This window comes from Scomber japonicus, chromosome 18 (assembly GCF_027409825.1).
Source record: "Scomber japonicus isolate fScoJap1 chromosome 18, fScoJap1.pri, whole genome shotgun sequence".
NCBI classification, from domain to species: Eukaryota; Metazoa; Chordata; class Actinopteri; order Scombriformes; family Scombridae; genus Scomber; species Scomber japonicus.
The window spans coordinates 20,851,252-20,877,705 of record NC_070595.1 but is presented as its reverse complement, the minus strand read 5'-3'; the positions used below and the strand labels follow the sequence as shown (position 1 = coordinate 20,877,705).

Below are 26,454 nucleotides of genomic sequence, written 5' to 3'. Positions count from 1 at the left end.
TCTGTGGAGAAACAGCAGACATGCAGAGTCTCCTTCACATAAATACACGTAGACTCAAACAGTAAAAGTTATAAGTAAGTTTCTGTAAGGAGGTGTAATCAGAGAACAGAGCCGGCTGGAGTGAGCCGCCAATATCTTAAAATACATTATTTAATATGTGGGTTGGGGGTTGAGAGACGCTGTAAGGGGGGATGTGAAAGACAAGAGCAAGAATTGGACTGATACTGACTGAATGAGCCCATTTTCTCTGAGAGCATGAAAGTAATGACACAATGGAAATGCTTTGATAAGTCACATTACACTAAACCAGAACCAGCGTGATTGCAAAGAGCTTCGCTACAATCTATGATAATTCCCCCTGGAGAATCTATCCCAGGCAGGCAGAAGCAATCTCAGTGGCTTTGCATTTGGTCTGATTATTGTCTCCAAAGTAAGGCCATTAGTTCCACAATTACACAGACTTATATTCCACAGTGATTCCCCATTTTTTCCCTAAATGCCTTCACATTAAAGGTCACATATTATGAAAAACTCACAACTGGGTCTCTGATGTGCCTACTAACACACAAATTGTGAAATTAGACAACCCTGTCAGTTTTTGTGGGCTGCCAGGTTCAGAAAAGATGTCATTCAACAAGCCACTGAGATCTGCCTCGATGTCAGTGAGGCATTATATCAGCAGACCACGTACTCCATCCATGTTTATGACACCGATGGCATTTTATTCACACCCTGAAATCAATCACGACAGCTTTATGGTTCCATTGCATTAGAGATGCCATCATAAATCTCAACCTTACATTATTAATTACATCTGAATAAGCGACACAAATGTGCAGTATTGATCGGGAAGCAGTATGCAACTGTAATATAAATACAAGAATGGTTCATGTGTCCAAGCCTTTTATTGTCTTAGCATGTTGTTCAATTCAACAATATTGTTTTTTTTGATGTTTCATATCTACAGCTCAAATGTGCACAGATTTTAGGCCTTTGAGAATCTGGAAAATCATCAATATAAGAGCTAAAATCCTGATTTAAGACATGTCATTTAAGTAGATTTTTGTCACCTGTATCATATAAAAGGTATGACATAAACAGGAGATGGCTGCACCTATATGTCTTACAGATTTGGCAGTAATAGCATTCACATTACCTTTCTTCTTTTTACCAATAAGAAGTTAAGCTAACTTTCAGTGTTGCTCAGAGCAAAGTGCTATTCATTTTCATCACCTGCTCGGATTTTAAAAGTTTCAGAATATGTAAAGCTTGAGCTGCTTATAGCTGAGGCTGGCAGGCTCTGGGATTTGGCAAGAATGGGTAAGTGGTGGTCATTTGGCAGAGCTCCTTATTGTGTTCCGCTCTCCTGAACTTGCCATCAGGCAGATTCCCTCAGCTGAATAAGGACTTAATTATCTAAGTTACAGGCTCAGGCTGACTGCATTTATCAGGCGTAGTGGAGAGGGTGTCTGTTATCACTGCATACTCCTTCTTTTCCTCTGGGGCTCTCTTTGGCACAGTCCTGTACACTGAATTGACTTCTTCTGTGATTCCACATTTAAATGGAAGGCAGTGGGTAGAGCATATAGTCCTCCGCAAATGCAGAAAAATTCTCTAAACTGCAAAGCTGCTGCTAACAGTTTGTTGATTATTTGTCTTTCAGTTTGATTTTCCCACAAAATAGCATTTGGATATAATGCTGTTTAACAGATGACTTGAAACTTCAGATATTAAAGCACAGAAATGCTCATATGGAAACCTCATGAGACACCAGCTGGCAAAATGACAAGGCATTATGCTGTAAATGCAGTATACTTCCATCAATGACACTACTTGCATACATTAAGTAAAATCAAGACTGACCCTGGTATTAGATTTCTTTCCTGCCTTAATGTAAAGTTCTTTTATATTTTGCATGAGAACGATGTAATTTAAATCCCTACCTTGCTTGCATGTGAAACAATATGTTAGTTACCTCTGAGGATGGCTAGCACTGCGTATCCCAGGAGCTGGTACGCATCTTCCACCACCACTGCTTAATTAGTTGGCTGTGTGTCTGGAGACTCGCTCTGCACTTGACCTTTCTGAATGTAAGGCAACCAGCACATGTTCAACAGACCAGAGGAAATGAGGTGAGGGGAAAGGTTTTAACAGTTAGCGCTGTGTTTGTGGGCACATACATTAGGTGTGCATTTCTGCCTGCATGGAGCTATTATTCCTTCCTTTCAAAGAATGCATGGCTCCTTTAATGGGAAACTTTTTTTTTTCATTAGCGTGACAGAGAACTCGTCAGTTGTATTACATCAAACAGCAGCATTGCAGATGTCGACACACCCTGAGAAAACAACAACAAGCATCTGCAGAGGAAATAAATGAAATAAATCCTTTTTTTTTTTTTTACAGCTTTTAATTTAGAGAAACAGCTTGAAGTACAACAGTGATAGAACATGTTCCTGGGAGAACCTTGGGAAATGATGACATATTCAAAAGGTGCACTGATGCAGGTAGAGGTTAGCTCACATGCCATTTTAGTATTTAATGAGATTTCCTCTGGAGGGGTTTCTTGCTGCCAAGTTTCAAATCATCTAAAAGGAAGTCTGCTCTTCTCATTGTCCAATGGAGAAAAGGAACATCCTCATTATCGTCCATGGCTTTGGCTCATTAGGTTGGACAAGGAGATGTCTCGATATAAATACTTCAACACTGTCCCCCAAATGAAAGAAGAGATATGTGCTTCTACAACTCATTACATGTGTGAATTTCAAATGACACCAGAAAACAAACGGCAGAAAACTTGGTATATTATATTTAAGAGATACAAGCTATTTAATATAAAATGTTCTAAACTTTTGGAGCATCTTTCTTTCATTTCTTTGTCATTGAGCCATTTTATGAAATAGGCTATTTGTCTGTCTGACAACAGTTTTCCTTTAGATGTGGAGATTACATACACAAACTTGTAAATTGTGTTGAGTTTCAGGGTTGGAGCCTTATCAGAATTTCAATAGACTTTCATGGTTATGACAGACGTCTAAAGCTTTTGAGTCCTTATGAGGCCACAGCAAAACACATAGCTTAATGCGGCCTCATTAAATGGACTCCACAATAATTGATTTTATTGTGTACTGTTAGATATCATGCAGCAGAGGTGTATGTTACCTCAGAGTCTTTCAAAGTTCATGACATTTACAACAGCTTCTTTGGTATTTACTTAGAAGGTTAGAATGCTCAGTCAGACAGTTTTTAGTTACCCAGTGAATGATTTGTTCTTGGATAAAGGGGAGTTGGTACATTATATACATCAATGAACAGTGTGTTTTTAACCAGACACAACTGCACATGTGACATTGCAGGTGTATGGTGTCTTTTTTATATTACATATGCATATTGCAAAAAACAAAAAGATGGAGGAGCACAAGCATTTCAAGATGTACAGATGTACAATTTTTCTGTTTGCAACATGTCACGCATGTAAAAGAGGTATGAATATTCCCAAAAAACCTTATGTTGTTCAACATAAGTCACACAGAAAGGGGTCATATGCAGGGCTGATATTACATCAGAGTATTCACTGATTTTATACAGTGGCAGCGGTGTGCAAGTTTTCCTCAGTGCCGTGTCATTAAGCCTTAAGCAGTCTTGGAAAAAAAAAGTTATAATTAACTGAACTGAGATAAAGTCAAGCTTATTGCTAAACTGACGTGTTTGCTGATGGCTCACTAAGTAGCAGGCAGCGGCTGCAGACAGCATTGGCAGGTTAATCAAAAATTAATGTGGAAAATCACAAATGACAATTTAAATACTGCTGTTGGCCAACGGACATGTGCAAGAGCACAAGTGCACAGTTGGAATGAAGGTGAATATCTAATTTCCTTAATATGGAAGGTCACATTGTCACATTTGCACATTAGCCCAAGTGTGGCTAGAGAGGACTGCTCAATTCAAAGCCCTGCAGCAGGGGGTTTAAACAATGAAAATGAAACACCTACGGAGGAAGTCGAAGACATTCTTCATACCCAACATATGCAACAACTTTACTCTTTCATGATTACCACATTATCTTTGCTTTTTTGGCCAGGATGCTTTTTTGGGATTATCATTTTGCCTTAGCAGATATTTTCATTTAAGCACCTTTTAACAGTTTGTAATGTGTTCATAAAATATCTTAAAAGACTTCAGAAACTGCCTTGACATTTTCAATATTAAGCATTACATTTTACTGAATTGTCCAATTTGAAACACTTTCTGTTAAAATGATGATAATTATGTGTATTCCTTCCTTGGCAGAATTGTATTTGCAATGCTTTTGTGAGTATGATGTGAAAAAATACTCTAGTTCAGATTTTCCCATTAAAAATGCATTTGTTTTTTTATTTTATTATTTTATTATCATGTCTAGTTGATTTCACGTGGCCTGGTTTTATTTTTTGTTTTACAATGTTTTACAATGTTTTTGTCCATAAAATGTTGTTGTTTGTTATTGCAAACAAATGGATTTGCTGTAAACCAAATACACAAACAAATAACAGTTCAGAAAGCAAGGAGGCAAGGAGAAGACTATCATATCAGACCATTGAGGCTTGTTTATTTAACTTCAAACAGGCCTATGCTAGCAGTTTTAGCAGTGTTAGAAGGTCATATAGTTAGCTGACAAGGAAAGTTAAATCTAAAGCTGTATTCACACGGGATAGATTATTAACTAGGGACTTCATGTTGTTTGAAATAATTGCAGACGTCATTTGTTTTCTTAATCCTGTGCTTATCTCCCATAGCCTACCAGTAATCTGCACAGTAAAAACACAACTGTAATTTTGCTGCAAGTTTTCACAGAACACAGAAGTTATCCTAAAATATTAGTGCAGCCAAATTTGCATATAAGTAATTTGGGCTTTTGTTATTGTGTCAATTCTTAGGATTCTTTGGTTTCTGAACTTTTCCTCCTCTTTTGTTTCGGAGAATTGAAGGCTTCAGTAGAAATGATTACTCTGACTGGCTTTAGGGTGCACATTCAGGAGGTTAATCAAGCTGCTTAGCATGAAGACCCATTCAGAGAAGGAGCACAATCAGATCCATTGAAAGAGGAATATTGCAAGATAATAAGATCAATGACATGCATGACAGCATTTGGTAAGCGTCACTTTTCCTCTCAAAGGAAACAATACAGCTGTGAGATGTGGTCAGTGAGTGAATGTCACGCTCACATATGGAGGTAAGTTCTGTTGGTAAGAAAAGATTTATAAATACAGTGTTATAGCTGGAGTAAGTTATGAGTTCTAATTTTGACATAGTTGTCTGTTTTCTTCCTTTGTTACACATAGACTAGAACCAGGTTGGATTAGAATGTTATATTATGTCAAAAATACACCACACATGTAGGGAATACACATTATGCAGAAACCATAAAAAGAAAACTGCAATTTTTTCCCCTTATTTTGGTGACAAGAAAAACAGAAAGTATCTCAAATACTTGAATGTGAGATTTTAGCCTTTTATTTATGTAATCACAACAGAAATACTAACACAGATAGAGCTGAGATCAACAAACTGCAAACCTTTACCAGTTTTTTTTTTTTTTTTTTTACATTTGCAGTTCATTTATTTAGTTAATTTGCCACTGTTGCCCATGATCTTTTGTCAACAATAAGGAGATACATTTCATTGCAGGATAACTGACAGGCTGATTTTAATATTCATTTGCCATTATGCTGTGACTTTATGTTGAGAGCTCATTTTAGCAGTAAAGCCAGTAGTTCAATTTGAGTGGAAATGATGAAAAAAATAAACAATCTAGCCAATGAATATTTAAGCAGTGTCATTAATGAAGGTCTGGTGTGGTTAAATGACAGGGAGGTATTGTGTGGGCTGATGAATTGGTTAATGGATTAATGCTGGTTGCCTGATGATAATAATTCATCTGGCATATCATGGATGTACTGTATGTGGTTGAGAAACTGTGTTTTTGTATAGTGTATATTTTCATATATTTTTCATATATTTTAAATACATGGAACTTATCATGACCTGAATGGCCTAACCCAAGACCCAGCAACATGATGTGAAACCATTTATATTACTATATATTTTCTGAGTTGTATAATATTTTATATTTATTTTCTCATTGTATAGATAGCTTAATAAACTTGTCCTTTAAACATTTTGGTAAACCCTCAGAGGAAGCCATTTTTAAAACAGCCTGTTTCTGTATGATGCTCTCATTCCCACTTGAAGTCCTGCCCCACTGTTTCAAAGAATTTGATATTAAATGGCTTATAAAACTCCTGAAGCTGCTCTATGACCTCCTCTTCGATTTGTACGTGAGTCCTGCCCTTGGACTTGCCGAGGCAGCGTGGCTGGCTGCTGCTTTCCGGCTTCTTCAGACAGGGGAAGCCTTTGGTTCTATTAAAGTAGAAGTGCTTGTCCGTGATTATTCGTTTCAGTCCCAAAAAGTCCTGGACACGGCCCATTTCCCCTGCTGGATCTGTGATCAGCCGCTCCCCACTCACAAAGTGCATCTGCGACAGACGAAAGTACTGCAGCCAGTTCTCCAGATGCAGAATATACATCCCGATCCGTATGGCATTCCAGGAAGTGTCGACTAGTCCTAAACTTCTGTTCTTAAAGGCCAGCTCTTCAAACGTAGGGATGTCAGGCTTCTTGGAAAGTGTCTGAGTGTAGTCGGAGATGGCTCTTGTGACTGGGTTGCGCACCACAACAATCAGCTTGGTCTCATGGGACATACTGGAGATGCGTCTGGGTGCATCTCTGGTGACAAAGTAGCTCGGAGTCTTCTCTAACGTGATCTGGCTGTCTAGTGTTCGTGGCATCAGTCCCCTTGAGAGAGAAACAAAGAATAAAACAAACATAGATGAGTCAGCAAGAGTTATTATTTTCCCATCCCGGGGCATTTCTACATTTCTTTGCTTTTCTGTTTCACATGTGACAGATATAAATATATAACTCAAAGGTACATTTCATATTCAGAATGTAAACAATAATACCCACAACTGTCTAAATACTGTGTCATTATTATTGGAGAGTTGGGATAAATGCATAGTTAGGTGTTAAAGAAAAGGAAAAAATGCAGGAAGCAGAAAAAGGAAGCTGCAGGTATGTCTTATACTGCCAGTCTTTTACATTAGCATGTCCAGTTAAGACAAACAAACAAATAAACTCAGTATAAATGTATTTGGTAGATATTCATTGGTGACAGGACAGCTTGCACAACCAGAACATGCATCATCATTATCATCATCATGCTGTCAAGATAATGGCTCTGCAAACTACAGGCAAATGTTTTCTATTTGTCACATTTGTCATCTGAGTTTTCCTTCAGAGTGTAATACGTCATTCTGCTTTGGCACTTCGGTTCAATAAAAGTTGATTAATAAGCATCTGGTGTTGGCTGGTGAGAATGCCTTGCCCACAATTCAGAGACAATCCATACTTTTCCTCCTGTTTCCTCTAAAAAGAAAAGTGACTTTGCCATAGTGTCAGCACAATCACTTGGCAGTTTGAGAAGAATACCTACAAAATAGTAATATTAAATCAGTCTTTTACTTTTAGGATTGCAGAAAATATAGTGTCTGAATTTCTCGTTTTCACAGAAATGTGACTCAATCTGGATTTCAGGTGTGCTACCACACAGTTCTGATGATTTAATGCCACATTATTGTCTTTATTATTACTGGGGGAAAGCTTCGATTAAAATCTAACCTTTCTCAGAGCTTACTCTCTCAAGGTAGGGGTAGCCATAGGTTACTTTTAAAGTCTTGAAAATATCGATCCATTTAGCCTTATTTATGAATCCTGAGTTGTTGGCTTTAGTGCCTCAGGGCCACTAGGCAACTATTAATTTTTCATGAGAACAGCACCTTTTCAAGCAAACACCTTCGCTACACACTAAAAAAACAAATAAACAAAAAAACATTAAACAAAAAAACATAAAACAAAAAAAGGTGCAGCCATTTTCCATGAGATGCAGAATCTACACAGATCTGTGGTTGTGTTCTGAGGGGACTGCCTTGTCCGTTTCAAAAGATTTTCACCATCTTAAGATATGAAGATTGTGTAGTTGAAAGGACCCTGCGCTGTGTGTGCTTGTTCAGAGTTGCAACTTGTCGTACTGCAAAATTGGGCTGACAATGTGAACATACAGAGTGAAAGGTCACAGATGGTTCTGCTTAAAATAGCAAATAAGCAGCTGCCTGGTGTCGACTACAGCTGTAAGACTACACAGCACTGTACTGCACTATAAACCATCAACCAATTAAGTCTGTGTTGATAACATTATTTTGCTAATATTAGGAGAGGATTTAGCAATGGTTGATTATTTTTGTTTGGACTCAAAAACCCATGTGAGCCTGTCCACCAGAGAAAGTTACAGCATGCACTAACTTACCTTGAGTTATTGATTTTTACAGCTGTTACGTCTGTTTACTCCCACTGAGTCTCAGCACTGGGTAAATTACATGACAGTCATACAACACTGAAGGGACTACTATAGAGAGGACGGAAATAGAGATGTAAAATAAATACTGATGCATTTGAAGGTGGGAACCAAGTGGCACCATTGGGATCAATTACCATGAAAGTGTTACGAAGGATTGATATAATATTGAGGTATGTTGTGAAATACTATACACTTTGATTTGACATGAGTCTGTCCAATGTCCCTTCATTCCACAGTTTTTTGTTTGAAATCAAATCTACATTTAAATGTCTAAAAATGACTAGACCGTTGCTATATAATTTGTTCAGGACTGACTGGCAGCAATTTGAAATGTAACGAAGCCCACCCTTGTCAGATAACCCCAAACAGGAGTTGAACATGCCACAACACCATTTCCTTAGCCCTAACCTGCCTTTGCACTTAACTGCATCAAATATTGTCCCATGGTTGATGAATCAATTGATGAAAAGGATTCTGTTCACACAAGATTACATGAAAACCGAAATATTAACACATTCCTCTGCTGTGCATTATCTAACCATGACTCTAATCTGGCACTGTTGCTCATTAAACTGATACCTGCAGCACCCGTCCTCTGAGCTTTGGGTGTCTGATCTTTTACCTGCAGTTGTCAGTTGTCTATTCAAAGGATCGTTTAACTAGCGATAAATGCAGCCAGGGAGAACAAGGTGCAATCCAATGATCAAAGGATTTTAGTCTTTATTTTTTATCAAAATCAGGGTTATTTATAATGGATGCTTTCATGTCAGTGGGAGCAGCCTGGACCAATAAAATCCAAGTCGCTTGTCTTGGAGTGACGTTAATGAGCAACACTGTGGGGTGTCTGTGATATCTACAAACATTTTTTGATCTAACATTTTGTAGTTGGGGCTTATGTTCATTCTCATTTGTGTGGTTATCACAAAATTAGCATCCACATGTGAGTCAGCTCTAGCACAACACATTTTAATGGTCACAAATTAACCTTTAATGGCCACGTGTGCTTTTAAAGTGATGTAAGAAACAGACTGCGAAGACTGTGAAGGGCAGAGATGTATTATTACTAATAAATCATTTTCTTTTCTTATTTATTTATTTTCTTAACACATGACAGCAGTGGCCTCATTTATGTATTTCTTTGTTATTAAGATAGTGGGAATCAGGCCAGAAGGAGAACATGCGATACCTGAGGCAGGTCTCTGAACCAACTACTAGAAATTTGTTTTCAAGGATATATGTTTTTCTCGCTATGACCCCAAGAAAGTTTCAGCACTGCACACAATATCAGAAATTAAAACATAAAATCAAAAGTTTTTACTGCATCAACATGCTTTTTTATGTTGTCATAGGTCACTTTTGTGGACATTATGTAGACTTCCACTCATTTCCTGGAGACTTACCCTAACCATGACCATACAGTAACCACTTGATCTAACCCTAACCTTAACCTGTACCTTAACATTAACCACTGACCTGAAAATCAGCTTTTTCCAATTTGAGGACACAGCTTTTGTCTCTAATTGGACAAGCTGTCCCCGAATTAACTGGTCAAAAGTCTGAACGTTGTCCCAGAAATTAGCCTATGGCAGCCCACACATCAGATCACTTTTGGGGATAAGAGTCACATTAATTTCCTGGAGATAACCACTACTTGCCTAACATTAACTTTCACGACAAAACCAAACATTGGTCTTTTCCAAATTGGGGACATGGCTTTTGTTCTCAGTTTGAAAGCTATCCCTTTGGCTTTGGTCCCCAATTGGATTCTGCCATCCCTTTAAAATAGCCTATAACAGACCACACACACACACACACACACACACACACACACACACACACACACACACACACACACACACACACCTTGATGAACTGACATTTGAGTGAAGTGCTCTGATTGATTACTGCCTTCTCCCTCGGAGTCAACATTAAATTCGTTGGGGTAATTTACAGTGCAATGTGGAGTCTTTACCATTCTTGGTGAAACTTTAAGTCAGGATGCATTACAGGCTTTGCTGTGACATTTTAATCACTGTGGGAAAATGAACTCAGGTGTGGAAGATCTGCTCAGTACTGTAAATGAGACCCGTTCCCAGTCAAATAAGAGAACATAGTTGGAAGCTAGTTTGTTCTGAATGCAAAAATAGCAAATTTTATTTTATTCATTGGTTAAATTTAATTATGAATGGTTTGTGATATTCTAAATTCACAGTTCCAAGAAAGAAAGTTATAATGTAGTCCTCTAGTCTCTGTTTTGCTTTTGTAGTGATGAGCATAATGGCATGATATAACCCTAAAGGGGATGGCTTGTTATAGAAAGACAGTAAACAGAGTTGTTTTTTTAACTGAGCCATCTAACAGTGAAAATCAGCTCAATCTGTTTAAACACATCACTGGGTGTCACTGAAAATGGGTGTCATGCAGGTGCTAATGGGAATTCACATGGAGTTCATTTTTCTTGTGAAGTTTTGGATTTGGCTCCCTTCACAACAGGGAGATTTAACAGTATATTAAGGGTGTAGCACTGGTTCACTTTAATGTACTGCAAAATAAATGAAAACAGTTGAAGCAATCACTAAAGGCAAACAGACTTATTTATACGTTTCTTTATAGATTCTTCACATCTATTCATTATAAAATATGGCATTTTTAACTAGAATTTGGGCTATGAAGTGAAACATTAAATCAATTTTAAATAGACTTTATACTATTCTAACATCTCTGGTCTATAATGATTTGATAACATGTTTTCTGTTAGCTTTAATTCTCAGAAAAGAGAGCAAGAAAAAAAAGAACATCCTTCTGCATCTCTTATCTACAGGTAGTTAGGGTCAACAGTGGAACGCAAGGCAGTCATTGCCACTCATTAATGAGCTGCAGTGCAGTGAAAGCTTGTCTGGATGTTGTAGTGACCCTGAAAGAGCCTTCTGGCTACCTTGCTCAACGATTTATCTCTGTTGGTGCAGTGGAAGCAGGAGGTCTGGAGTTCATACTTAGTACCCTCTAGACTCTGCTATATCATTAAGGATGCATAAGCCACAAACATGGATGTCTTTATTTCAAAGTACAGAGGACTCCTTATTAAACCCAGATAGACCGTTGTACTCCAGTGTGCATTTCCACTGGGAGAACATGCCACAATTTTATACACCACTGGGGCATTAAAAGACAACAAATGGACTGTTATTGCTTGACCAATCAAGAGTCAAACTCAAGACAACAGTGATACTACTATTTATATTCCTACAAATGAAAGAATTCATGCATTTTAAATCATGTGTGCCTAATTCAATAGCAATTTAAAGCTGAAAGTTAATCCCTGTAACAATTCCTTTAACTTCTATGGGCCAGTTAATATCTGTAAATTGCCTGGTTATTCTATTTCACACAGGCTTTGACCTCTCATGAGGCTTTTAAAGGTTTAGTTAATCTTCTAAAGTGTTCAGTGTACTTCTGTAGGTGCTCTACTGATCAGGATGAGCCCTTTCAACCCAATATGGTCTGCCCCAACAGTTAGGTAGAACTCCATGTCATCAAGCTCACACAGATCTGGAGAAAATGTTATCAAAAACAGGATGTCCACTCTTCAGGCATCCATTCATCGGGCTGTAGGTTTCCATCTACAGAACTGTGGGTAAGTTTTTGCAATATGTGCTAAATTTATGACAGCATAAATGTAGCACTTCCTCGATTTAAAAAAAAAAAAGTTATTCATGAACAGAAGCCAGGCAGCAATTACATTTTGTCATCACAACATAGTAAAACAGTTTAGTGATATATAAACATAACTTCTCAGAGACAGTTTTTGGATGGGTAAAAAAAGTCCTCTGTAGCACAGTGTTGTTGTGTAACCACCTTTTGTGCTCAAATTATACTGACGGACAGTGATCTGGCTATACAACCATTCCAGTAACTTCACCTCTCATCTACTGTTTTCAATGACAGCACCAGCAGAGGACTGCAAGAGACTCTAATACCCCCACCCCAGCTAAATCACAGGCACTGACCTTATACACTCAGTGCTATCACTCAGCCACCACCTGGAAGCTGCTAACAAAGGAAAATGTACTGTTGTGGCCTTTTCAACACCACCTACATCACCTTTTTTGTGCAATCAGTGTGGTACTAGAGGCAATCTTATGGAATGACTGATAACTTAATGGTTCATCCTCTTTTGATCATGAATATTCTCAGTAATGTTTATAGCAACCTCACATTTAAAGTTTGAATTACACAAAAGTAGAAATTTTGGCCAGTTGGTGTTGCTGGAGAAACATCAAGGGGGAACAAATACAATAAGATTTGTTCAGAGGAGTTCAGCTAGTAGCTGTCAACATGTCTTCCTCTGTTTCAAAGAGTTGGACAGATGGCCAGACAGGCCTCACAGAAGGGACATCGCCCTCCTTACATCCCATGGCTGGCAGAGCAAATAAGAAAACTAAATAACATTTTTCCCAAACAGAGATATACAATACAGTCAAACTGCAGCTGAGTAAATCCAATCTGACAGCAGAATCCAAAAGATTATCACAGAGTAAAAAACCTGACTCACACACATACTAAACAAATATTGAATATTAAAGCCATTTGGTGCACTCCCTGTATGTGACTTTGAATAAGTTTAGCCAGAGTGTCAAGAAAGGTGATACAAGCCAGACTCATTGACAGACTACAAAAAGGTGATTTATTCTCACCAGCGAAACAAAAGTAAGTCTCAGAAAAGGAAAACACAACAAAAAAATCATACTTCACTTAATCTAGATAACTCAACTTCAGCATGATCACATGCACACAGCTACACAGACATCCTCTTTCATTTCTCTCTCTCTCTCAAACCAACATTTCTCCCAATAAATAGGCCGTCTAATCTATGAAGGCAGAAGCATATTTCTCACAGGGGTGTTTCAGTCTCCCAGCTATAACAGGTAAATAACAATGCTACTGGTATCAGTTAACATTGTTTCCACACACCATCCACAGCATAGTCCTCACCAAAAGCCAAAATAAGTACACATCATACAGATACTAAACCAAACATAAAGCTGAGTGAAATTATCCACCACCTCTTACTTAGTCTAACCCATGACATCACCGGTAATGTCAGGAAGAGGTAAAAAGCAGGAAGTCATTGGGAGACTCCAGCTGTGTCTCAATTCAGGGAAGGCATCCTTCGAAGGTTGCATTTAAAGACCAAATGTGCACAAACAAGGTTGTCTCATTTCAAAAGCTCCTTCAAATGCAGAATGAATGCAGCAGCTGAATTGAGACACAGAATCTCCCTTCGTCATGCTACTTTGTCAGAAATAAGACGCAGAAAGAAAGCATTGATTCAATACCTCAGAAAGATAAAAAGGACACGTTGATCTGATAGATATTGAACAAAATAATTAATAAAAAGTGTTATCAAATTCTATTTCAGTATCTTAGACTAACTAATTTGATTGAGAAGATATGAGTTTTTTATTAATATTGTGCTGGACATTATCATCTACAATTGACAACAGTTGGTGGCGGTAATGCGACAATTACTTGTTTGCCAACTGCCAATAAAAGTCACAAAAAGAAGAAGAAGAACACTTCTAAAGAGCAATGTAGATTCATCAGGGATGCAGACCATCAGAACACGTAAAGGTCAGCTTTGAATCATCTCCTCGTGAACAATCAATGAACTCAGAATGGGTTCACTGAGGTTCGAACTTAAAACTAAATGCTGCAAATTGTCAACGTAACACAATTTCTCAGTAAATGTTTGCAGCTCAAATAAAGCGATGTCATGCAACTATACATGCTAAACCCACATCCCTTACAAAAAAACAACAAATAGAAAGAGTCACACCATCACAAACGGTATACTGTTGGCTCAGGTGGTTTTCCAGTAGGTTATATGTGAAATGTAGAGTGGTGAAAACATCAGCAAGGCCAGTTTACCAGTATTGTGTGAGTGTACCTTCCAAAAATGATATGTTTCAGCATGCTTTGTCAACTTTGTTTGTCACGTGACCTTCAATCCCAAACCTGGTCCCTGTGTCAAAATTCTCAGTTTTCTTCTTTGGAGTTGAATCAATGATTCGTTAAGTATTACCTATTAGTGCTGGTGCACAGCAAGCAGTAGTGCAAGTGTAGTCACAATTTAGTTTTGCTTGTGCATTAGCCTATTTATTTGAACTTGTATTATTTTGTAATTTTACTGGCTCCACATGGAGCTTATGCCCAATTTCAGGTAGATAAGATCCTTTCATTTGGTTTGCTTTATTGGAGAACAAAGTCCCAGAGTGGATCTTTGCTTGCTATAAATAACCATTAAGTGTAGTGGGGAATAACTTTCTTAATATTTCACATACGAAGACATACATTTTGCATGTTCTTTTAGTATTCAAACACATTGTTTTCCTATGTGACTCGATCTTATCAACAATAAAGTACATTAGTACATTTGAACATGTGAATTCAGACAGAAACTAGCTCAGGTCTGATTAGGATTTATCTTAGAAACAATTAATCACGAACACTAAACCATTAATCAGAGATAATTAGAAAATGCCCTTTACCTCTCTCTAGACAACAAATGTTTGTAACCACAAGGACTAACAATGAACCCTACCCATTAAAAAATATGTAGACTCACAGGTTGACCGGAGAGGCCAAAATCAAAGTAAAAAAAAAAGAAAAATTAAGAAAAAGTTTCTTGGGCTTTCATGTGTTATCAGGGCTACCAACAAGCAGGGTAAGGAAGGCCACAGGCCAATGTAATATCTTACACAAAAAGCTTTGGTGAAGAACCAAATGTGACACTTTGTAGACAGAATAGTTCAAAACTTGTATCAGAGGTATTGCAAGTCAAATAATCTCAAACACACAGTTACAAATGAATTCAAATCGCAGTTTTGATTTAGTTCTTCAACCATCTAGCTTAATTATAGCTAAACATGCAATAAGATGATGTCAACAATCAAAGTAATATGAATGTACTGATGAAAAGCTATTCTAATTCACATGCTCAATGTTGTGCCTGGGTTTATAAAAGCATACGCTCATTATATGAGTGTCTGACTTATACACTGTCCTGAAAGCCTGTCATAGCAGCTTCAGGGTAAATCCTAGCTATGGTATCAATTTTGGATAAATTGGAGCACTCAGGTATTAGGTTTTGTCTTATCAGATGTCTGTGACACAGCATATTATTTTGCCCCCCATTTGGGTTACATGATTTTGCATTATTTTTAAGTGTTAAGCCCTGAATAGGTTTTCTCTGATTCAAGTTTTTCAAAAGTGAAAATATCTTTTGTTGGCAAACTTCCTTCCATATTTTAACAAAATGAACTTGGGGAAAATGTGTTTCATACAAACCATTTGTCCTGAAATGTCCTGCAAATCCAATACCACACACAGACTTGCTCCCTGCCACCCAAACCCATTAACAGTTTGTATTACACAGGTAGACTGTGCAGAAAAAATGTTCTTATGCTGTGTGATTCTCATAATGTCTATGCCACTGCACTTCCTAAAAATGGCATCTTCCTCTTTCCTGATATGACAGCACAGATCCAGTTTGCAGTGGAGAGGCTGCTCCATTATTAAAGTATCACTCACTAAGATTACAGCTGTGAAGACATCTGATCATTAATCACCAGCAACACCAGCTTGCCTCCTCCAAAGTCTATTAAGAGTGAACAAAGAGAAGTCCAGACACATACAGTAATCCTGCGGCCAATTCAGCTATGGGAAGAAGCAGAGGTGAATAGCAATGCAGCGTCCTGAGAATCAAGCACCTATTTCACTAATTTAATTGAGGACAAATTGCTTGAAAATAGCAGACTGACTGAGCCAAATGCCTCACGGTAGAGGATTTTTCTGACATCAGGGTACATAATAGAATTAAAATATATTTATAGGAAGACAATACAGTTCATCAATACTGTAAAAAAATAGCATAATGTATTTGACCTTGAAACAAAACCTATTTTATTGCTGTCATTTCAACCCTAGGCCTTGCTTTCCCTGAAATAACAATTATTCATGGTTTGGTCTGCAGAGGGAAATGACTGACACTTGCTCTCCTTGAGCAATAACACATTGAATTGAACTGAGCTTCGAGCTGTCACATTAACATGTAGCACGACAAAGTATCCACGGACACCAAAATGAAGACATTCAGCCTGACAGGAAAGCCTCTGAAATCCTGAACTGCACTTTCTCAGATGAGGATTGCTTCTTATTGTCTTGATTTTGGTGAATCTATAACTGCTGGACTGCTGTTTAAATGGATGAACGTGTAAAAGCACGTCTTTAAAAAGGCTTGGTACAGTGTGGTCATGAGTATAATCACTGTGGCAGCTGAAAACTATATTTTAGTTAATTTGAAATAAAACTGATGATACTGTAATAACACTGTGACATTGTGGATGACAGCCAGTGATTGGCAGATTATATCCTGCCCCTGCACATCATAAATGTATAGATCTCCTGAATTTCTCACCTATTTGTCCAGTTGTGTTGCAGCATATTACCTAACATAAATAGATACTTCTTGAATTTTCATCAGCCATGGAGGCTGGAGCTCTTGAAGGTTCTTTCTGGGTTTACAGTATAGCCGCTGGCAATGTGACAGTCAAGGATATTTATAAACGGAGAGCGGACAGTCCACACACCTTTAGTAGTTTCACTCTTTACTTAGATGGTGAAAAAGTACAAAAGGAGACAGAATATAGGAGACACAGGAGAGAAAAGCTCAGGATTTGATCCCTGCCTGGTCAGTAGGGACACACCGGGTTCGCCAGGGGGGAAAGTTAACAAGCTGACAATCTCTAAATGTGAGCTAAGGATCACTGACTGCTGGAATCACAAAGTCCCTGAAGTGACATGAGTTATTTTTAAGTACTATTTGTTACAGGGTGTGCTGTGAAGTCAATTTTTTATATATTTAAAGGTTGCACCAATTAACACAGATAAGCGACATCAATTATGTGTAATTTAATCTGCAATGATTTGTATGACCACACAAATGCTTTTTGATGGATGTACAATTAAATGTGATGATTAGCACCAGCAGTTAACATTAATTTGGTTATGTGTCCAGTCTCTGTATTATCAACAACATACATCACTTCATAAACAGCAACCCTGATGGTTGCAGCTGTGCAAAATGTTCTCTCTGTGTATGAGTGGGTGTGTAAATGAGAGGCAAATTGTGAAGTGCTTAGTCTGTTAAAGTAGAAATGCACATATACAGTAAGTAAGTCTATTTACCATTTTCAGGTGGCATTTGCCACCAAACACACACATTTTTTCACACATTCATTGTTCCAGATTATATAAATGTAACCTTTAGCAGACAGGGTTGTCATCAAAGGTAGTGCAACAAGTTAAGTGAAAAGAGGAGGTAGAATCAAGTGCATTTTACACTCGATTCTCTGGAATGATTCCCTGCATTTAACCCATTCAAACTACAGACAGATAGATAGAGATTTTAAAATATTCTTTAAAAATACTGTTAAAATCGGCAAATGGTGTAAATTGTGAAATGCTATTACATCATATATCACACCAACACAGCTGCAAGATTGAACTGGAACTACGGCTTCTTCAATTATAAATATTACAGCTATAGTATATAACTAGCTCATAATATATGCATGATTATATCATTCCCTGAATAAAAGCACCATCTTGCTGCTTTTCAGACTGGTCTCTATGGGGAAACATCTCAAAAAGAGTTGTTTGGTAATTAATGTTAACCACTATATGTCTCTGAGCTGCACTGGAATGAAGACAGCTCTCATTAATAATGTAGGGTTACGTCTGACCATCCCTCGCTGTAAAGTGTGCAGTTTTCTGTGTTAAATGAGAACCATCTAACTTTCTGTCCTCATCAACCTTTCTGATGATACTGTTCCAGAGCTCCCTGCCTCCCCGAGCCAATTAATGTGGACCTGGAGAATATTCGTTACTGCAGCCTCTCATACAATTTCAACCCTTCTCAGAGAATCTACTGGAATGCTTCTGCCTCCTGTGAAATCAATAGGGCTGAGATGCCCTTTTAAGTCTTGATGGTGTATAGCAACGTGTTTTTGTTTGATCTTTATGATTCGGTGAGGAGGGAAAATGTGGTGAGAGGAGTTTCAAGGAAATTGGTGGCAGTGAAATGTCTGTTTTATCAGGTCCTGTATGGTTATGTGAATATTGTTGCACAAAATAAATGAGGCCACATGTGTGTTCTGATCTAGAGGCACAGTAATGAACACGGCCACATTCTTCTTCTGCACCTAAATGATCTGTCACATGCTTAATGTAACAGGACAGAGTGTGCAGGATAACTGGGCAGTACACTGCACTTGACGAGAGTTAATTTGGTGTCATGTTGTTTTCTGTCCGTTTCTCAGACATTAGTCAATGACTTAAAATATAACAAATTAATATTTTATCTTCTTTAGAAAAGAGCATTTTGATTTTCAAGTTACACATTGTTGTCCTGTAATGGCATTTCCAGGACGTTCTAGTTGATGAAGGACTGTGAGTTGATAATATTAAACCTGCAGTGAACTTTTTTTTTTTTAACATATAAATGAATGTCCATTACATTCAACCCCTTGCAAAATGATTTCACACACTGCTGATTAAGCCTATCTCTGCCAGATGAATCTCTCTGCGTTTCACAGTATACAGAGTTTTTAAATCTCACATTGGGTACAACATTCCTGTGCTGGCTGTTTGACTGTCAATTGTGTGGCTCTTCTAGACTTACAAAATGTTACAGGACCATATCGATCAACTTTTGATAATGCAACAAGTCATTTCATTGAGTTTGTGTGACATGCAAAACACTTTATCCATCACTTAACAGCTTTAACAGCAGGTTTTGGCCAATATGCTGGCTATCAGGCATACAGGGACAAATCCTGGTGGGCCGGTGGACCGTCAAAAAATGTTTTTGGGCCGGTGTCAAAACATCCATTTTTCTGGCCCGCTCTATGTGCCTGCCATTCAGGCTGCACATGAGTGTGTACAGCCAAGCGCCCCCCTTTACTCTCACAGCCAGAGGGGGGAAGACAGAAGTCCCACACTCCAGCTTTAATGTACTGATCCCAAAGTGAACTTCAATACTCAAATTAATCAGAAAATTAATCAATTTCAGCAAACAATTATTGGAGTCATTCATCAAGTATAGACTGTGGGACTGTAATGTTCAAAATAGGCTACAAAGTTAATTTGCTGAATGAATTAAATTGAGAGTAATCCTCTTTGCTACTAAATGGCCTTTGAGTAAAGATTATTTTGTCAAACTACTATTTCAAAGTCATGTTAGCATGTTAACAGCATGGATGTATTATCAGATATAGACAGCAGGTTCAAAGATGGTGCCTACTCAATGTAATAAGAATTGATTGCCTGGAACATGAGCCAAAACGTTTCAAGCTTCCAGGGTTTACCTCAGTGTGTGTGTCTCAGTGAAAATGCACAGTTGTGTTTCTCCCAAGTCTGTGACCTAATACTTTATATTGTGGTGGCGTCACATATTTTAAAATCGTTTTCTAGGCTCAAGGAACGTCGTACAAATATAAAACCTTCATGGATAAAAAACGTATAATATAAAGAATGATAATGGATTGTAATTGTAATTGCATATATACGGTGTCCTGCTAAATGTTTTGTACACAGCTCTTCTATAATGATGGTATGTGTTGTAGCCATATCCAGGTGTTATTATACATTCACGTTTAACAGTCATACAGCTGTAAAATGCTAATGTTGCTGTAGGCATATTAGCAGTCTCTGATATAAGATATCATGTTAAACGAAAAGTAAATGAATCAACATAGAATTACAAGTTAAATCGTATTCTATGCAATAGTTTTTGAGACATTTTACCGTGGGCCAAAGTTGTTGACTGACCATCTCTGTCTTAACTTGGCTAGAGGTTTCTGGTTACAACTTTTCAAATATTAATGTTTAATTGGTTGTCTTTCATATCATATGAATGTAAACATGAACACTTACTGGTTTGTTGACTAAATATAAAATAATAATACACAATGGCCATGTTGGTCCACTGACCTTGTGTATATATTTTTATTTTCTATTCTCTATTATTACTTTTTAAAATTTGTAGTTTGGATGAGAGATAAACTTTGCACTGGAAATAAAGCATAGTGTTTAATAAATATGACTTGTGTTGCGAATTTTATTTTCTCAATTTTTGAAGGTGGTTGTGATTTTATCTTTATTTATTTTATTTTTTTTATTTGGCTTGCATATCCATTTTAAAGAGTCTGGGAGTTTATAACCTTTTTTAAAATAGATAAATCACTTTTATTTGCAGCCCTCTGATAAACAGGTAGATTGACAGAACTTATAAATTGGGCTGTTGAAAATAGCTCATCGCAGAGCACATGTAGAATGTACAATTACAAAATGTAACTTGCTCTAGAGACACATCTGACAGTTAATCAAAATGGAAAGATACTTTATGTGACATGGTGCCAACAAACCAAACATTGGCCCTCAGTGATTATCTGTCACAGTCTAATACAATGAACATCACTCAGTCAGTTGCCAAGATGGATAACAGTTGCTGCAGGCTGAATTAACCAGTCTTTGTCTCCAAAGTATTGTTAAAGTGTTTATCTTGAATATATGAACTGTCATCTTATGGCACTATGCAACATTCAAGCTTTTACATCATATCACTTTGGGACTTGAATTTATCTTTGCTTAAATAATCTAAACTGACATGAATATATTAAAAAAAAAAAATCGTACTTAGATAAAGCCCACACACCTGCTCTAATAGTTTGCTCACCCATGAAGTAAACTGTTGCTTTTGCACCATTAGGCTGCATTAAGATGGCAGATTTAAGTGATGGGCGGTTGCTGGTGCAGTGAATGGACTAATGGATGGGGTAGGATGAGGTCTGATGTGTTGCTTTCTGATCTGGGCTCTTGGAGAGGCAGAAAAAAAATGGTGGGTGTTGGTGTACTTCTGTTACTGTGGTGTGTTGTGTTGACGCTTATTAATGAAGTTGCGTGAATACACAATGTACGAATGACTCCATCAGTCTGCGTCTACATTTGGCTTTGCGTGTGCATGTGTTTCCATAAATTAATCAACGTGGGTGCATTATAATGTCTTCATGTGCTAAGGTATTTACTATTCATCTCACTCATACAAGTGTTACAAAGACAGGAACCTTCATTTGTGAATATACTGTTTGTAAATCTAGGACATTAGTGAAATACACACGACAATAAAGACTATCTATCAAGTATGGCCTTGGGAAGTTTTAGTTTTAACATTTAAAAAGCAAAAGGCTCTTTGCTGCGCATTCAAATAATGTGGCATTACAATGTGTGCTTGACAGCCAAAAAATACATGGAAAATTAAGATTAATACCACACATTTCAATTAAAAAGAGACCTTAATAAACATGCAAATTACTGAAGAAGCATTTTCTTTTTAACCTCTGACCAGGGGGTTCTGGAGTGTTTTTGTGTCTTACTTTAATGCATTTTTGTAATGTTGTTCATTACTTTGAATATAATTTCATGAGCGTGGATGTGCCTTTGAGAAAAATCCATTGTGAAGCCAAATTTTGTATGTGTATGTCTGAGGTTGTCTTGCGTTTTAGTCAATTATTTCAACTAAAATAAGGAGCATTATAATAGTCATTCCAGCACAAACACTATTTTAAGATATTTTAAACATAAAGTCCTATAATTAGATAATTCATATTTTTTTAAAAAGGTGAAACCAATGCTGCCAAAAGAGAAGGTATGAACGCATAGCCCACATGCATAACAAGATCAGAACAAACTGTCAGCTGAGACATGATGGGCAGGTAGTCCTATACATGATAATTTCCTGCAGCCTTGGGTGTTCATTCCTGCACTGCAGCCTGAGAAATAGACTTCATCTTTGGCTCTATGTTCATGGAAACATTGCTCTGTTGCTGTTCCTGCCACATTGGAGGAACTGTGGCCATGTGAGAGGACAGCTGTACAGTCGAGGGAGCTCCAACATTAAGACATAATGTAACACAATACAATCAAACCTGAATTCAAGTCGCGCACTCGGTTTGGCAGTGTTCTTTGCATTTTTTTTCTTGAGATGACTCCTGCTTTATCATTATTTTATAGATTTTAGTTGTATTAGATTAAAACAGAAAAATACAGTTTTACCCAGTAAAGGGTCCTGTTTTCAAATTGGATTGAATAGGACCATCTGTAATATCAAGAAGAAGTGAGTGAGACAAAGAGATAGAGTTGGGTGGGGGTGATACTCTTTGTTTGTTGCACCTCACTATATGATCTCCTTTGCTTTCACCAACCGACAGAAGAACATTTTGTGCTGTGTGTAGGCTTTTTGAAGCCAGCTGGCAACCTGGTGGCTGCCTGTGTCATCTGTACTGTTGGCTGTGATTGTTTGTGTGAACTGATCCTACATCAGCTTCATGGAGCTGTCTGTTCAGCACCACAGAGCTCTGCTGACAAGAAACATCTGCGTCATTCACAAAAACCATTATACAAAAGTACAATCAAACTTGTGATCTTGGTACTGGCATACTACCTCTGAGTAAGTAAGTTATATGTGTTGACTTAGTGTGTGTCTGTGTATAGACAAACGTAACACACTGAATTTAGGCATATTGTGTTTAAATAGAGTAAAATAAAGGAGACTGAGAACTGTGTCAGACTATGGCATGACATGACATTGCATGCTTGTCAGAAAAACTCTGATTATGTACAGGAAAATATACATCAACTAAAATGTGGAATAGTTAAATGAACATTTTGATAAGGAAACATCTACAAAAGGAGCTCACATTACAAACGCCCCCTGTTTGAAGAGCAGAGGGGCTTTGCACTGTGACAGAAGTAAAGACAGTACAGGATCTACAGTATGGAGAAAAAAAGGTTAAGCAAGAGTAGCAGAAAACATGAGAAGTGATCACTTAAGTGTTTATTTTATATTTTCCCACCTGTACCATTCCAGCCCTCTGTCATAGTTTCTATCGAAAAAGTGGGGCTCCGTTCCCAGTGCGCGCACATCTGGATGTATCCGGATGAACTCCAGCACCGCCCTGGTTCCTCCTTTCTTTACACCGACTATTAACGCATTAGGCAGCTTCTTATTCCCATATCTTTGCGCAACACTCATATTTCTCAACTTCGTGTCAGCCCAGTAAGTGCCGGACGAGGCAGATGCTTTAGTTAGGTAGCGGGGATCACTTGATCCTCGCTGGGCAGCAGATTCATCCAGAGCGGACCTGACTTCCAGCGAAGCGCAATTGTCTAATTTCCCAAGAAGTTTCTTCCCTCCTGCGTTCTTGCTCGGCGGGCATCTTTTCCCCTCGTAACCCTTGTGTGTCATGATTGTGCTGCGACAAAAAATAATACTATAGCATAAATAGGTGCAAGACAGTGAAACAGTGAATATGAAGGCGAATCTGGCGCTGAATCTGTTCGTAGATGAGAGGAGCCTATGTGCCATGTCTCCATGGGTTCAAAGTGCTGCATGATTTTCCATCGGAGTCTTCCTCCTCTCTTGCTCTGCGATTAGAGTCTGGCAAAAATGTAGGTTCCAAAGTCAGACAGACTGGAATATAAGGATAGGGGTGGCTTGTCTGAGGCATAAACTGCGCGTAAGTCACGTTATTTCTTTTCATAGGCTGTAGAACTGTACGAGAAAACTTGGAACACAATATGTTTGCAGCTGCTTCAGAGAGAAAAAATAGGTCAGTCCCTTTTAAAACAAGTTTTTCCTAAGTAGTTTTGAAGTGATTCCTCAGGATCAGTAACTGATGGCACTGTCTTAAAACGAATCCGAAAGCAATTTGACGCCCATCGTGATCCTCCTTCTCCTTGAGTGTGGATTGTGAGGAAAAGTCCAACGCGTTCTCAATGTCCCCAAAACTCTCACCAGCGCGACTGTACCGCTCGCCTCTGGGCTAGATTTCGATGATCAGCCCATCTTTCTCTTTCATAATGAAGTTGTGAAGATATATTCACTTAGGCTACAGGCTATAAATATTTAATCAACCCTCTGACGTAATTCACATGATCATAATTCTAAATGCGTTTTATTTTTTAAAGGAACATCCTGAGTATTTTAGGGGGGGATCACATTTGGAGGCTTAAAGATGCAAAATGAGTGCCAGAAAGTCTTTTAACATCTGTAGAAAACGGTATAACTTTGATTTAATTAGTTTCAGCCTGTCAGAGCTACATGGTGTGTGTTAAATGTGTTATATTACATTCTTATGACATGGAGTTTTATAATATCCAGATTCATTTCAAGGCTGCAGCATTATTTTCTACATGTTGGAGACTTGTCTTTACACTCTCCTAGACATTAAGAGCCTGAAAGTCAAGATCACACTTGATCCTCAGTGTCGCCACATTGCAAGCTGTTACAGTTTGTTGAACCTTTCTTTATGGTAGCTACAAAGGGTAGCTACAATGTTCACAATTTTTCTCATGATATGATATAGTTATTTATACTTAGATTAACAAAATTTGTTTATGTCCATGACCCTGTTCATGCACATGCCTCAGTCTTCCTCTTTGCCTCATATTAGCTTTTCCATGCAGTCTGCTGGCTGTGTGTATCTGCATTAAAACACTCCCACCTCAACAACAATAATGCAGTGAAGTGAAAGCAAAGTTGTGTGGCGTGATACACTCACAGCTTCAAGGCAAACAGTTCTTTAAAAAGAGTATTATGAAGCACAAAAGTTAAAGTAGTTTGTTTTCTAAAGGATTATAATGATTTTAAAAAATGAGCTTTTGTATTAGCTTAAGGTGAAAAACAGAGGAGGTGAAGGTGAAACCAATCTTTATTAGAAAATGCAGATCAATAACCAGCTTCTGCTTCCTTCCAACTCTTTATTATTTCACTATATTTCACTCATAAACGTCACATTAACATAAAAAGCTGAAACAAAACATTCAAGGCTTGGCATGTGTTATCTACTAATAATATTTTCTTTTGTGTATTACAAATTGAGATTGATGCCAATATTTTTTAATCTTTATTTAATCAGGCAACCTCATTGAGATTAAGATCTCTTTTCTAAGAGAGACCTGAGAACAAAAAAAACAAAACATTCAAAACACAATCAGCAGCAAGAAGCAACATAGCAACACAATAAACCATCAATTAAAAATAGTTACAAGAAACATAAAAAAACCATCAGATAATAAAGCTTTAATCTTCAAGGGGGGTGTAAGACTCACTACTTCTGTCAACATTAGTGTGCACATGAAGGATATTTGAGGTTAAGTAGGTAACTGGACTTAAATGAGAAATGTCATATATTGATTTAATATATTAATTAATCTGTAAGATGTTTAAAAAAGTCTAATCTTAGCAAGTCTATGCTGCATTGAGTTACTCCTTATAAAACTTTTTATAAGAATTTGTGAATATTATCACTGAGACATATTAAACTAATATACAAGTAAAATATCCAAGATTCATTGCTGCTTAAAGAATCCTGGCTCCCTCGGGTTTACTACCACATTGCACTCCAGGAAATAAACAAGTGGCTGTATTTTTACAATACTAAACCGTGCACTGTTTTATGAAGTCATCTGTCAGGCCCTTTCAGCTGGCCACAAAACAGCATTTTTCACCTGCAGCTCATGTTGAATGATGGCAGAAAACGTATACACTAGCAATTCCTTTGGATGTCTTTTTTCTCTCACTGTTTGCTTTCAATTTAACTTAACACATTTAGCATTTTGTTTAACGCCATGGTGCTGAAACTGCTTCTGAATCAGACTTTAGTAATACATGGTCTGTGAACATGTAGATTACGGTGGCTCTGAAGGTCAAAGCAGAACATTTCATGAAACACAGCACCTACAATTGCCACAACCCTGGTTAATAAACTTCACAGACCTGCCATGGCCTTCTGGAAATCAAATATCCTCAACAATGATGGCTACAGGAGTTGCCCATACTTATTTATTCCCTCAAGCATGGCCATGAATATCACCATCAGATCAAA

General features: G+C 37.7%; 1 protein-coding gene across 1 annotated transcript; it reads right to left on the bottom strand.

Moving 5' to 3' along the window:
• Positions 1-6,212: 6,212 nt before the first annotated feature.
• hs3st2 (heparan sulfate (glucosamine) 3-O-sulfotransferase 2) lies at positions 6,213-23,933 on the bottom strand. Its single transcript, XM_053338407.1, has 2 exons — positions 23,422-23,933; positions 6,213-6,831 (listed from the first exon to the last, which is right to left on the bottom strand). Exons 1-2 carry the CDS (start codon positions 23,931-23,933, stop codon positions 6,213-6,215), a joined length of 1,131 nt encoding a protein of 376 aa, XP_053194382.1.
• Between the last annotated feature and the right edge of the window lie 2,521 nt (positions 23,934-26,454).

Excerpts from the sequence above, each read along its gene's own strand:
- hs3st2 (XM_053338407.1), bottom strand. The coding sequence starts at position 23,933 with ATGGCACATAGGCTCCTCTCATCTACGAACAGATTCAGCGCCAGATTC. Across the intron at positions 6,832-23,421 it reads AGAGGGCTGGAATGGTACAG|GGGACTGATGCCACGAACAC; the intron begins GTGGGAAAATAT and ends TTCTCTCTCAAG.